This window comes from Nothoprocta perdicaria, unplaced genomic scaffold, assembly GCF_003342845.1.
Source record: "Nothoprocta perdicaria isolate Ctin4 unplaced genomic scaffold, notPer1 scaffold_74, whole genome shotgun sequence".
Lineage (NCBI taxonomy): Eukaryota > Metazoa > Chordata > Aves > Tinamiformes > Tinamidae > Nothoprocta > Nothoprocta perdicaria.
Genome location: NW_020456021.1, coordinates 3,217,621 through 3,231,144, shown reverse-complemented (window position 1 = coordinate 3,231,144; position 13,524 = coordinate 3,217,621). Strand labels below are relative to the sequence as shown.

The following is a 13,524-nucleotide window of genomic DNA, read 5'->3' as shown; positions in this document are numbered from 1 at the left end:
GATGCCACCCTGTGCCCCATGCTCTAGGTGACACTGTGTGAGCAGGGGGGTTGGACTAGACGACCTCTGGAGGTTCCTTCCAACCTTAACAATTCTATCATCTTATAATCCTATGATTCTATACTGCTCAGAAGAACCGCTTTTCACCTTATATATGCCAATACATACCAATAATAAAACGCAATAGTTATCTTTTACTAATAACATAGTATAAAAGGCAAAATCAAATGGGACTATGTTTCCATGGAAATGTGACTGAAGACTGTCACATTGTTAACACTCTTTAAACCCAAAGAAAATTCCTATGGAAGAAAATAAAGGCAATACAAGAACAGTTGCCTGCTCAGCATTTCCCAAACCATTGGGGTGCACTTTTGTCAGTAACATGGAAGATGCATCCTACAGTGAGAAGATGGTTTAATTCTGAAGGGAGATAAAGGATGTTGCACTTACGGGGCTTTACTCTCTCCTGCATTTGAGGTATGAAGAGTTGATTTGAGTGTTTACAATATACTACATTTTACCAGAGGTTATTCTTGACAGTTCTTTTTGTTATTCATTTTATCCAAGAGCTCTGCTAAAAACCAGCAGAAACAACATTGTCTTCAACTAGGATGAGGGGAAAAATTAATGACCCTTGGGAGCAAAGATGGCTTACAAATTGCTAATTCCTACTATCTGCAAATTCTGTATCTACTAATAGAAACAAGAGATTATGCAAATTTGTTTTTGTTTTCTAACCTGCAGTTTGTGTAGAATCTATACTCTCAATTTATTTTAAATCTATCTACAGGAAACAATTTATTACACAACAAACAAAACCCAGAATCAGCATTCCATCATGATACACACACTACGCTTTTGATAAAGTTTATTYACACAATAAATACTTTCCGAGAATTAATGCAAAAAGAAAGTAATACTGACCTTCTTGACTTTCTAGCCGTATTTTGATATAATCTAGGCAAAACTGTGAAAGACAACACAATGACAAGATTTCAGATTTTCTGCAAATTAAATTTGACAATTTTAAAATATAAAAAACAAAATTTATATCCAATCCAACAAAATGTGTGTGTGTATATATATTTATATACTATATACTATTGAGCGGCTCTTTCAGTCATAGTAACTGATGTAAGATTAAGATTTCCGCTTACGTGTACTTTTACTTCTAAAAGGTTTAAAATACTCTGGAAAAAAACAAATGGTAATTGTGTGAAGGGAAAAAAAAATAAAWCTTCAAAAGATATTGTAACATTACACATGGCGTCTGAAAAGCTATCAATATAACTACGTAAGCAAATCCAGTAAGGGGGTTTTCCAGAGGGTGGAAAGAACAACTAACAACTCTGTATTCGAGCGGCTGCCTCAGGAAGCCGCCGCACRTCACCCGGCTCACTGCAACCTGGCACCAACCGGCATTCGAAGACTCCTTGAAAGTCTTCTCCTAATTCAGAAGGTGTCATAGAAAAATAAAAAAAATAAAATCTCATAGTACAAAACCAATTTTMTTTTACCTGCGCAAAAAAACATGGCTTTTCTTCTCACTTACCAATATTCATTTGTGTGGTACCTGCTGCCTTCAGTTTTCCTAACAGGTACACACACTAATACACAGGACRCTTTCTCACAGCCTCAAACAGAAGATTGGGCTTTGCAGGTGTGAAATTTCCATTATACACCCAGTCTAGATAGTCTGTGCCACTACACAGCAGTGCAAATCTGATTCTTTGAAAACTGCAGCCCTTCTAACTCAAACCAGAGACAAGCTGGCTGTGCCACAGAAAAAAACCTTAAGGATTAACTTGCTCAAGCATGAAAGTAACCTCTACCCCAGCAACTGAAAGGGAATTTACAACATAACAAGTTTACTTACAATTACAGGTTCAACCACCATTCTTCGTAAGGTTCCTATCCGTATACTTCGGCAGTTCAGAATGACGCTTTCACAGGAATTTTGATAATTTAGAGGTACTGTTTCAGTTACAATTTCTTGAGAAATAACTTTACGACGTTTTATTGGAGTGTTAGACACAATGTTGCCAAACTGCAAAGCAATTTTCAAGGTGTCAGAATGTCTCAGTAAAATTTCTTGTTAAACATATTGTTAAGAAGTAGTAACTAATTTTTGGCTACTTTTCTGTTGCTCAACAGGATTATACACTATAACATCCCCCTCAAACATACACAAACGGTTTAAAYTTCTTAAAGACTTTGTTTTAACATCTGTAGATTTTTATTCTGCCGGAGTCAAAAAGAAAAAAAAAGTTGACACTTGTCAACCTTCTGCTGACATCCGCAAGTCACAAATAGCAGCCCTAAATTTGTCAACATCTATTTTACTTTCATTGTCACACTGCACAGCCTGGCACAACAAGGTCATTTTTATGAATAATGCTATAAAGGCATTATTGCCTTTAAGCAATAAAGTGGATTTTTGTTTTGTTTTGCTTAGTATTAGTCCAAACTCTTGATGACTAAAAACCGATTTATTGTTGCAGTATACTGCACGTTTAATAGATGTMCAATCTTTTGGGTTTCAAAATACAATTAAGCTCTTCAAAAAGTTTTAAGAGACTCAATATTTCTATTAAGACCAAATTTGAAGAATTGTTACAAGGTCACTAACAACTAGCTTCTTTTGCCCTAACTCGCATGATATTTTCAGATACTCCGTATTAAATACTGTAGAGAAGGCACAGATCTCTGTAATTAACGTATCTTCCTAGGACTTTTGCTCAAGACAGCGTTTCATTTTGTCTGCTGCATTAGCTAAATATAATGAGAAACCCGAAACTCAGAAATCACAGAAAAGCAGCAGCCAGAGCAGGGCTGAAGGAATTGTCTCAGCAAATATCTAAAACAAACACACAAATCTTGGGGAAGCTTCTCCTTGTAATTTCTGACAAAACTGCACTGTGATACCTGCAGTTCTTCATAGTTTCACTGAGCCTGGTCAAAGCTTACATTGTTTCACAAGTAATACTATATSCCCCTTTTCAAAAGACAATTTCTTTGCTACTTTTCTCTAAAATATGCAGTAAAATTCCAGTGTTAACAATTGGTTCTTTAAGGCTAGTGAGCAGCAATGCAAGGATCTGCAAAGGAAATCTCTGAGATGGCAGAAGGCCCAGCCAGCAGCCCTCGCAAAGGGAAGTTTTACGTCAGTTCAGCAGGTAACTCCTGAATTGCTGAAATTCAGCAGCTGGTCCAACAGCCCCACAGTTCTGCGCTGTGGGCTCTAAAGATGTATCATTCCACCAACTACAGCACTAGAACGGTGCTTTTTGAACCTTGATTCAGCCCAAAAGTTTTACCATCATTAACTTAGCGCTCTAATTCAGCACAGAGGATTTGAGACTGCAGGTAGAAACTTGATCAGACTGGATCAAACCCACAGTCCTCAAACTGGATGAGGGAGCAACACAAAGTCTGAGATAGCCCTGTTAAATGGGCATCAATTGTCACAGGGAATGTTTCCTTCTTAATGGCTCATTATCCATGTTGTTAAGTCTTTAACATACCGTGAAAGCTGTCCCCTTTGACAGCACTTAAGGAGTCTGCTCATGGTGCATTTTTTGTCTTTGTTTATCCAATTCTTGCAGTGGTGCTCAACTAAAAAACAAAAGCCCCACCATGAAATCCTTAAAATAAGTGCTATTAATTGGGACAGTTGTCAAAGTATTTGAATTTTAAAAGGCTGCTATTGTTCTCAGTGTCTCTTTTCAGGGTTGACTTTTCCAGTCCAAACTCTAACCATTATGCAGCTGGTAGGGATATTCTGCAAACTAAAGAAGCCCTTGAACTGCATACAGATATCCCTGACTTGGTGTTTCAAAAAGCACACACTCAACACAGAGGTATCTATGCCAAAAGCATTATTTAAATCAGCATGAATGCTCAGATAAAAATTTAATCAACAAATTTTCAGAGTTTTCCAGCATTTGGGTAAGCAGAAATACTATTTGATGAACTGCTAAATAAGAAAAATTATAAAATATAGTCAACTTCTGACAATGCAAGACAAGCCTTTACATTTCCCACGTATGATGTGACTTTTCTTTAAATATTAAAGTGTTAAATCAGTACCTGATCTTTCATTCTTGCTTTTCTCGGTAGTGTGACTGCAATTTCTGTATCTGTTGTAATACTACCTATTCTCTGTTCTATTCCACAACTGTTTTCCTTTAATGCTGCTTCCACCTTTCCTGTAGAAGGAGCTGGGGAGGAGCGGGCTGAATCTGCAGGACGAGGTGAAATGCTTTCCATTCTCCTAGAGCTGCCACTATCCTCCTCCTCATCATCATCACTAGACAAAACAACTGAACAGAAAATATTAAATTCTCAACCACTACAGTTTTCTGTCACAGAAATTTCTTTTTAAGCAATGGCTTAAAAGTAATTTATGCAATTGTCCTGCAGTACTGAACACAGTCCACATTTATCATCATATTATGCTTTTACTGATATTTACTCAGCATATGCTCACAGGCTCTCTCTTGCTCACGTTTTATTTCCCATAACTAACTGGGCAAGAAATAAACATTCACCATTCCCCACCAAGACAGAGAAATGTGGTCAAGCATTCACCTGGGTTCACTAAAGAACCAACAGTGAATTGTGTAACAGGAGTCTATTTTGAGCCTCTTCTGCTGGAAAGATTAGTTTTTACAAGGTTGTGTAATACAAGCAATGTGAAGAAAAGCTAATTGGAGAAATCATGATTTAAACTGTTCAAATCAGTAAGACCATGTGGTCTAGCAAAAAAAAAATAATGGAACTATAGCCATTTTTTTCATATTCCAATCCCTACATGGTTATTAATTAGAGTGGGTTTGCACAGAYAAAGATTAACTTTTTAAACATGAGATTTAAAGAGGACATTTGGATACACCCCTGGGATATCGCTGGGATGCACAACTCGAAAAGAAACAAAATAAAGATTGCCTTTCTCTTTGTGAGAATGAAAGGAAGAGTCTAGCTAAGAATACTAAATAAAAAAGTTTTTTAAAAAATCTAAGTCTTTTTTTAAGATTAAACAAGCAATATTTTGTTTTTCCCAATATTATTTTCAGAAAGTATCTCACTAAGGGGAAAAAAAAACCCTCACACATTAAAAAGCATGTCTCTTTCAAAAATCAAAATAATAAAAATTAAACAAGTCAGTAGTGTAAGCTATTGTGAATGGTTCTTCCCTGGTAGCATCTTTTCGGGTTTCAGTTTATGGCTATATTAATGAAAAGGCACTTACTTGGATCATTTAGTTCAGACGGCCTTGTACTCCTCTGTCTTAGGTTTCCTGTAATTTTGGGACTTTTTGTCGCAGTTATAAGACCAACTTTTCCGTTCTGCCGCAACATAGAGTGTCCTACAACATCACTGCTCAGGAGAATATCCGCTGGGCCTTTCCCGACAGCAGAACTATAGAACTTCTTTGTGTTGAACCCTGTACCTGAAGGTTTTTGCCCTGTTGAATTCTGATGTATCGAAGAACGTGATAAAGGTCCCACGGATTCACTTAATGCCACCGTTTGCCTGGAGACTTTTTGCAGATGCTTAAGGGAAACATTTTCACAATGTCGGCATTTGGTCTGATTCTCGTTGGCCCGCCCACAATTGGGGCAATCAGTTGAATAATCAATTTGCTCCAAAAGCTAGGGAGGAAGAGGCCAAAAATGGAACCATCAGTAACTGCATGAAGCCTGAGCACATGAGAAATCGTTTGCTTAAAATAAAGATTAAAAATGCTATTATCAGTMATTCCAGCAAGTAAAGTACTAAACCACAGCCTTCTCACTTAAAGGTAGGATGAGCAGCAAACACTAATTATTGTAATTTTAAAAGTGATTAATGTTTTACAATCTAGATTTCCTTTCAATTGTCTTTCTATATGTAAAGGATTGCACAACATTCAGATATATCACACGTAAAAACAGTTTAACTGAACACTATTAAGAATATAACCTGAAGACAAACACAGCAATGAGAAAAAGGACAAGGAGCGACCCCCCAGGTCACTAAGTTCATTTGTGTCTGTCCCAGGACCTCTAACAACCTGACTGAAGAAAATCACTCCTCCAACGAAAATAAGCAAAGGCAGTGAGAAGAAAATGCAGTGCTCCARTCTGGACAAAAAAGACTCAGGGAAAAGGCATTCCTCAGACTTCCAAAGGAGTGAYAGGATCTACAAAGGAAAATAAATTCTGCCACTGTAAAGTCAGATTTTTCTTTGTTTCTAACACGTCTCCTAGAGATTTCCTAATTAAAAATACGTGGCCTATTACAAAASCAGAATTTGGACTACCAAGTCCAAGGGAATCTGGCCCTAACTAACACACAAGTTACCGAGTGTCCACTGTGCTGAATAAGCAACATGGCCAGAGCTGGGATTTAACGTATGGTCTCGCCTGCTGGATCACTGGGCACATGGGACATAACATCCCACCAAAAGCTACAAGATAATCAACATCAAAATCCCACAAAAATTCCTTGGAATCGGTATTCAAAACATGCCCATCACCACTGGCACCCCTAGCCATGAATAGCTTTTCAAATAAATAAATAAATAAATAAATAAATAAATAAATAAAACTCCCTTTAAAACAAATGTAGCCTGTCCTTTGTCCTAGCTCTAAAATTCCAGTAGCCAAAGCTCTTGTTATTTTTCAGATCTTTTTGTTTTTGTAAGCACAGAGAACGAACAACATCTTCCTTTTAAAAACTACATGCACTTCTAGCATTTATAAAGGGCAACATGTTCTACTCTACTAAGACCAAAATGATGATGAATGACCATGTTCATAAAAACACCTTTYCCCACCCTCCCAATCTCTTAAGCAGCTACATCCAATCTAATGCAAGGCTGAAATGAGTTTCAAGTAAAGCATAAACAAAGTGCATCCATGCACAGGATGGAGTCTTAGAGGATCACAGCTGTCCTGGGAGCCTGGACGGAGCAAAGCTTCACGGAGCCCCACGCTCTCCCTTCAACACTGCCCAGCAGTGGCTGCTGGGAATGCAGCAAAGGTAACTCCTAGCTTTGTGTAAGCAGCAGTTTGGGCACTTCCCAAGTCCAAGGCTGAATTTAAATCACTCTATTCAATGAAGTATCCTCACAAATTTTGACAATGTCTTTTAAAAATCGCTTCAGTTCCCATCTCAGAAAAGACTGCTGCTCATATTACAGGCTGCCAAAGATAATGGTTCTGCCCTCCTCAAGCTTSTTTTACTGCAAGCCCTCAAATCCCATGTCTCAGAAAAAGCAACTTTTCCATTCATGACCTCCACCATCAGCCCTACAGACCTCTAAGAGCAGCTGACAGGAACAGGACAGAGCACCAGGTGCTACCATTACATGCTGCTTGTAGGTGCAAACCACGTGGTGGCTCCGGGAATGAAATCAAGGCCATGCCAGAGCACAACTCAGTCGGACGCTCCCCTACCGGAGCTGGGAAGTCTGACTCTCTGCAATGTCACCAGCCACACGCCGCCCCGCTCAGGGACCCCAAAGCTGCTCCTACTTCTATCTAATTGAAGCTCCCATCCTCTTGCCCTACAAGTGCCTAGCAAGTAATGCTGGAAAGGCAACACTGTGGTTTTGAGTAGGAAAACTGGAATCATATCCCACTGCACACATGGGTCTTCCAGCTGGAGCTAGGAACTGCTCCAAGGCAGCCCACAAAGACCCCATCTGACCCACCTGAGCACTGAGGCACCTTCCTCCCTGTTGACTTCCATTATTCAGAAGGGGACCACCTCTGTTTACTAAGAGATGACATTRGTCACCTCTTCAGAATGAAATCTTACTACATTACTATATCAAGGCAAAATTCCACTTATTTTAAACTGTTTTCATTAATAAGCATGAAGACYATTTTCTGCAATTGTCCCATACCTGACATAGGTACACAGGACATGCTGCCTCTCTAACCAAAATCATCAATATAATGATCATCAATATAGTGATCAAAACAAACAAAAAACAGAACTGTGAATGTCTCCTGTCTTTTTTATTCTACCTGCTTTGTTACCTCATGCTTTTGCTTTTATACAGTATTTTGCAAAATAAAGTTTAATGTGTAAGCAGATCCAAACATCAACAATAAATACATCCATGTAACATTATGTTAAGGTTTTATTGAAAGTAAATATATGATGGAAATGCCTAAGAATAGAATGAAGTACTCCATCCTGAAGAAATACAGTCTGACTTGACTTTGTAATATACAGAAGCAAACAAAAAAGTGATTTTAATCACAGGCGTACTTAATTTTTACCAAGATGTCTTTTGCAGGAAGTTCTAATCTAACAGTCACACTGTCACTGTCTGACCTGCAAATAGGCAGGACAATTCCTTCACCATAAYCCAGGAAGATCATTATTTTACAATTTAAATGCCTTTTAAAGGGAATACCTTTAATTGTGTTAAGCATTTTTTTGTAGTAGGAGTTGCAGATAAGTCAGATTGAAATGAATTGCAGTGTCGTTTCTGTTGTACCTTCCTCTTAATWTCAGATTCTGATTCCGACTCTGACTCTTCTGTGTTTTCCATTATACTGTCTAGGAGGAAAGAAAAAAAGAGCCATTAACAAGAAGTATCTGCTCATATGTAGTTAAGCAATACAGTCTCTCCACATTCACTAACTTGAATTAAACATGAAGACCATTTTATACATCCAATATTCTACACYTGGTTTCATTCACATAAAGTGAATGTTTCATTATGGCTGCTTAGTTTCATTCACAAATGTAATGAAACACATTCTGTGTTTCATTAAAACACAGGCAGTTCCATCTCCATGTGAGGAAGAACTTCTTCCCTGTGAGGGTGCCAGAGYCCTGGCACAGGCTGCCCAGGGAGGCTGTGGAGTCTCCTTCTCTGRAGATCTTCCCAACCCGCCTGGATGCCGCCCTATGCCCCGTGCTCTGGGTGTCCCTGCTGGAGCAGGGGGTTGGACTAGATGATCTCTAGAAGTCCCTTCCAACCTCAACCCTTCTGTGATTCTGTGAAAGAACTATCTCATGATCTGCTGTATAAATCCCCCAAATAATCCTGAAAATTGTTTTAGCAGTACTATTTCAGAATTTCTCAGTGGTATTTTTTAGCTGAATATCTTCAGAGGAAGCTCTGCCTTTGAAAACTTTAAGAACTTTACTACAGCTAGAATCCAACCTTTGCTAATGAAATGGTGGTGATTTTCACAAGAAGACTACTGTGAACACATTTAGAGTAACTGAAAAAATGTGCCTAGTTTAAGATTTATTCCTTCAATGTRAGACGCAACAGTGTAGTGAACTATGCTGCCATAGCCTGCCTTGTGTCGGCGGCACTCCTTTTCAAAYTGGAAAAAGTCTATGAAAAGGGATGGAATCAGTCAGTCTCCATTAATTGCCAAAATAATCTCCTTAAACCAACAATGTGTACAGAGGTAGATTTTCCTGTAAAAGCTGCTTTGCAAAATGTTATAAAACATTGGCTTATTTTAGCTTAACTTTCAAGTCCTATTTAGTTTTTGAACTACATTTAATCACAGTCTTCATATCAAAACTTGGAGGGATTTTTTTTTATTTTTACAGAGATATGAACACTTTTTCACTATAAATACTGTCAGATTTACAAATTAGAAGATATTTGTAACCTACAGAATGACCTCTTTTCAAAATATGAATAACAACAGCATTTTTAATGATCTTATTTTTGCACAGATTAATGGTTATATAGTTTGAATTTWTATTAACTTATAACATCACAGTAAAATAACTGGCCAATATAGGTCGTTTAGCAGATGACCAGAGCAGGTTCACAGACTACATATATGTGCAGTGAGAAATCTCCATACTTCAAATACTGTGATTTTGTCCTGTTTCACAATTCCTGCTCCTTAAGACAAGTTGTATTTTCTCCCTTGCATCAGATTATCCTCTAGAAGGGTCCCTAAGCAGTGAGATGACAGCTATTTCAGTTGAGCTACAGGGAGTGCTGACACTGCCAGTTGTCTCARCCTTCTTAGACAGTCCAGACTCGCTGTCTCAGTGCATGAAAATACTTCTTACCAAGGGGTATTTATCATGCTACATTTGCACATAATATATATGCTACAGAAACTTCTCACCAATAACTCAAGACCAAGATGGGAGTCTGGGGCTTGACTAGATAATTCCCAGAAATCCACTCCAAACTCAATGATTCTATGATTTTAAGTTTTCTTCCCCATTTTCATTCATTTTAGAATAACTGAGGTTGCCTTTAAAATTTATTATAAATAAGGATATAAATATTCCAAAAATGTGCATAGGTTACACAWAGGTTGACATATTCTTGCTCAAAGTAGTTTTTGAAAAAAAAAWAGTTTAAAATAAATGAGAACTCTGAATATAACTTACCCACTCCTTGAGGCCGTGGTAACCTAATATGGTCTGCTTCTACTTTCTGAAGCTGAGGGGGATACTCTTTTCTGGAAAATAAATTTGATATATGGTTGTTCTTTTGCTGATATATGGTTGTTCTTTTGCTAAACACCATTATATTTTGACAGAATCATATGCTAACAAAATAAATCTCAAATCTATTTGAAAGTTATGAATAAATACTTCTTCCTATTACATGCTGTTTGAGTGCTTTGAAATATTACCAGAACACCAAGAACAGCTACAGTAAAGGCCTTAGAAGTGTTTCTGATCTAAATCCTCTTTGACGGTTATTAATAGTTAGGAGTYGCTTGCTTTCAGAATAAAGTCTTCCGGGACTGATGCCTGTATGAACTTCTCCTCCTCCTCCTCATTCATACGTATTTTTAAAATCCAAATACAGAAACAACTATTATTTAAATAATAGATTCCACAACTTAAGTTCCACAACTCAACAAAAAAGKGGAAAAGGCAAAGCAAAAAGGAAAGAGACCTGATGCCAAAAACTACTTTGGCAAGAAACAAAAGAAGACAGCTACAGCAGAAGAAATAGCTCCTACATATTTGTTTAAAAATATAATTTAGACAAATCAGTTGACAAGAGTTTAGTTGGTATAATCTGCATAACATACAGTTTATATTTTATGCGTATACTATCACACACAAACCAGTGGAGTCGGGCGTTTTTCCAGGCTCCTGGAAGGCCTCTTGGATTGACGCAGGCCACGTCAAGCAGCGCTGCCGCCAGGTTAGGAGCCCCAGCGCTCCCTGCACGGTGGCAGCTGCCCCRGGCGCCCGCCCCGCTCCGCGGCTGCGGGCGCTGCTCCCGCCGGCAGCGCAGCCGCTCCATCAACAGGAACCAACAGTTTGGCAGGAGCCATTTTCCCGGCAGCTTCGGTGGGTGCCCTGGGCTGCCCATGGGCTGGCTCAGYCCACGCAGGTCACTGCTGCCGCTGAACACAACAGGCAATGGGACAGAGATGCAAACCAGGCAAACAGCTGCAGGCAGCAGGATCCTAATCCAACAGACCGAAATCCTCAGACTCACCTGCCGAAACACTGGTTACTGCTGAAACCGACTGCAGCATCTAGCCTAAGCCCGCATGTCTTTTGGTTTGCAACTTCCTAATGCATCAAGTTGTTAGGACCTCTGAATCATCTATATTTGCGGCTCACACCTCTCCCTCATTTCGTTATTAAGGGACCTATCTGGAGCAACATTAACCTACCACTCCTTCTGCAACACCTCCTACCAAATCCAGGCCTGTGAAGGGCTTCACCCACTACCAACCAAACCCCCGTTCCGCTGCGCTGGGGACTGGCACTGTGAGGAAAACCCCCGGGAGAAGGAAGGGCTGAGGCCAAGAGGGCGCCCGCCCCACGTCGCGTCGCGTCGCGTCGCCCATGGCGCTGGGCCCAACCCGCCGCCGCCGCCGCCCCTGCCGCCATGCTGTTGGGCTTCAAACCGGCCCGCGCGGCACGGCCCGAACCGAAACGAGAGGCGCTAACACGGGCGGGCTTGTAAAGCAAGGCTTAGCAAGCCCTTCTTAAACATGTCCTTTAAAAGTTACCATCAGAAGAGGATTACTCAACGTATTGGGTAAAAATATAGCCCTCTAAGAGAGGGTTCAAATTAGGCACTACATAATGGCAAGTTGTTACTACCAACACATATGAAATATTGCATATAGCATATATGGAAAATAAATATGCAATGTCACATATTTATACATAAGCATTTAAATTTAAAATGATTCATATTTCAAAGAAGYGATAGCAAAATTATTTAACAAAATTTAACTGAGGACAATTAAAATAATATTGGAAATTTGGACATCAAAAGTTTGATGATTCAAGATTTCTCTACATTTATGATTTTTTTCCTAAAAGTCTTGCACGTTTTTACTGCATTTATGTGCAACATATCTTTGCCTTTTAAAGATAACAAGTTCATCACTAGATGAACAATTCATTCTAGAATTGTTAAATAATTTTTGACAATAAATCAAGAGTACAATAGCGCTATTTATCCTTGTTCCAATGTGGAGGTATCGGCATAGGCTTACACTGATACTCATAAAAGAGCTGAACGCTTGCAAAAACAAAACCAGCAGCAAACATGGAGCTGGTGCACAGGAGCTGGTCTAGAGTGAGTATCTTGCTTCCCCSAGAATAAAAGCCCATTTATTACTCATCTGTTCATAAGGGGCCAATGACACACAGTGAGCAGCAGTAGTAAACACGACAGTAAATAGTTCATTCATTTCTCCAATTATGCTAGCAGCATGTTAAGTGAGTACACATCCTAAATCTCTCATCTCATTAAACACAGATATACAGGCTTTTGTTCCTTTGTATATTTAAGCAACATCTGATCAGAATTTGACCTCACATACTTTTATCCATAAACAAAACTAAAAAGACTCTATCTTAAATCCCAGCACAGCCCATATCATACTGCTGGTCTCAGCTTTCTCCACAGCAGAGCTCAGCCTCAAGCATGGTCTYAGATCATTTAGATCATGTTCATACCATTTTGTTGCTCAATTCCTACAGCCCAGACAATTGCTAACAAAATACATGACTCTTGCTTAATCTTCTTAGCAAGAATCAGCTGGAGTGTTAGGATTTTTTTATGTCTCATAATTAAAACACAGCCAGGCCCCTAAATGATACCACCTCCACAACCAAGTCTTCCCACGTTAGAAACATCATGTAATTTTTGCCTTCAACATAATCACTCTGAATTTCATTCTAGAAATTCAACAGCAACTGTAGATCTCCAGTGTCCAATCCATTTACCTTTCCAGTATTTTCTATTATTCATCAACTTTTCCATTTTGCTAATTTGCCTTGCCACCCCTTGCCATCACACAAGAAAGTAACATGTTTTACCCAAACAATATCACTGATTTAGTGTTTTCAATACATAAGAATTTGAATTCTGGTTACAGATTATTGTGATACTTCTCTGCCGATGAACTGGACTTTACTATCCTTACTATCTTCACCTTACAGTAAGACATTGACCCCTGAGGGACCCTCCAAACAATGTGAAATTTTGATACTAAAATGTCTTCTCTACAAAAACAAAAAAGGAAACAAAAAGAAAAC

At 38.8% G+C, this 13,524-nt stretch overlaps 1 protein-coding gene across 1 annotated transcript in view; it reads right to left on the bottom strand.

Annotated features, from left to right (window-relative positions):
* Positions 1–13,524, bottom strand: part of SENP6 (SUMO specific peptidase 6) — a 68,931-nt gene that overhangs the window by 22,057 nt on the left and 33,350 nt on the right. Inside the window, exons 7-12 of the mRNA XM_026051277.1 lie at positions 10,387–10,457; positions 8,417–8,562; positions 5,255–5,657; positions 4,093–4,325; positions 1,880–2,050; positions 928–970 (exon numbers count right to left, since the gene is read on the bottom strand). Of these exons, the coding sequence (XP_025907062.1) occupies positions 928–970; positions 1,880–2,050; positions 4,093–4,325; positions 5,255–5,657; positions 8,417–8,562; positions 10,387–10,457 (1,067 nt within the window). The remainder of the gene's footprint in view (positions 1–927; positions 971–1,879; positions 2,051–4,092; positions 4,326–5,254; positions 5,658–8,416; positions 8,563–10,386; positions 10,458–13,524) is intronic.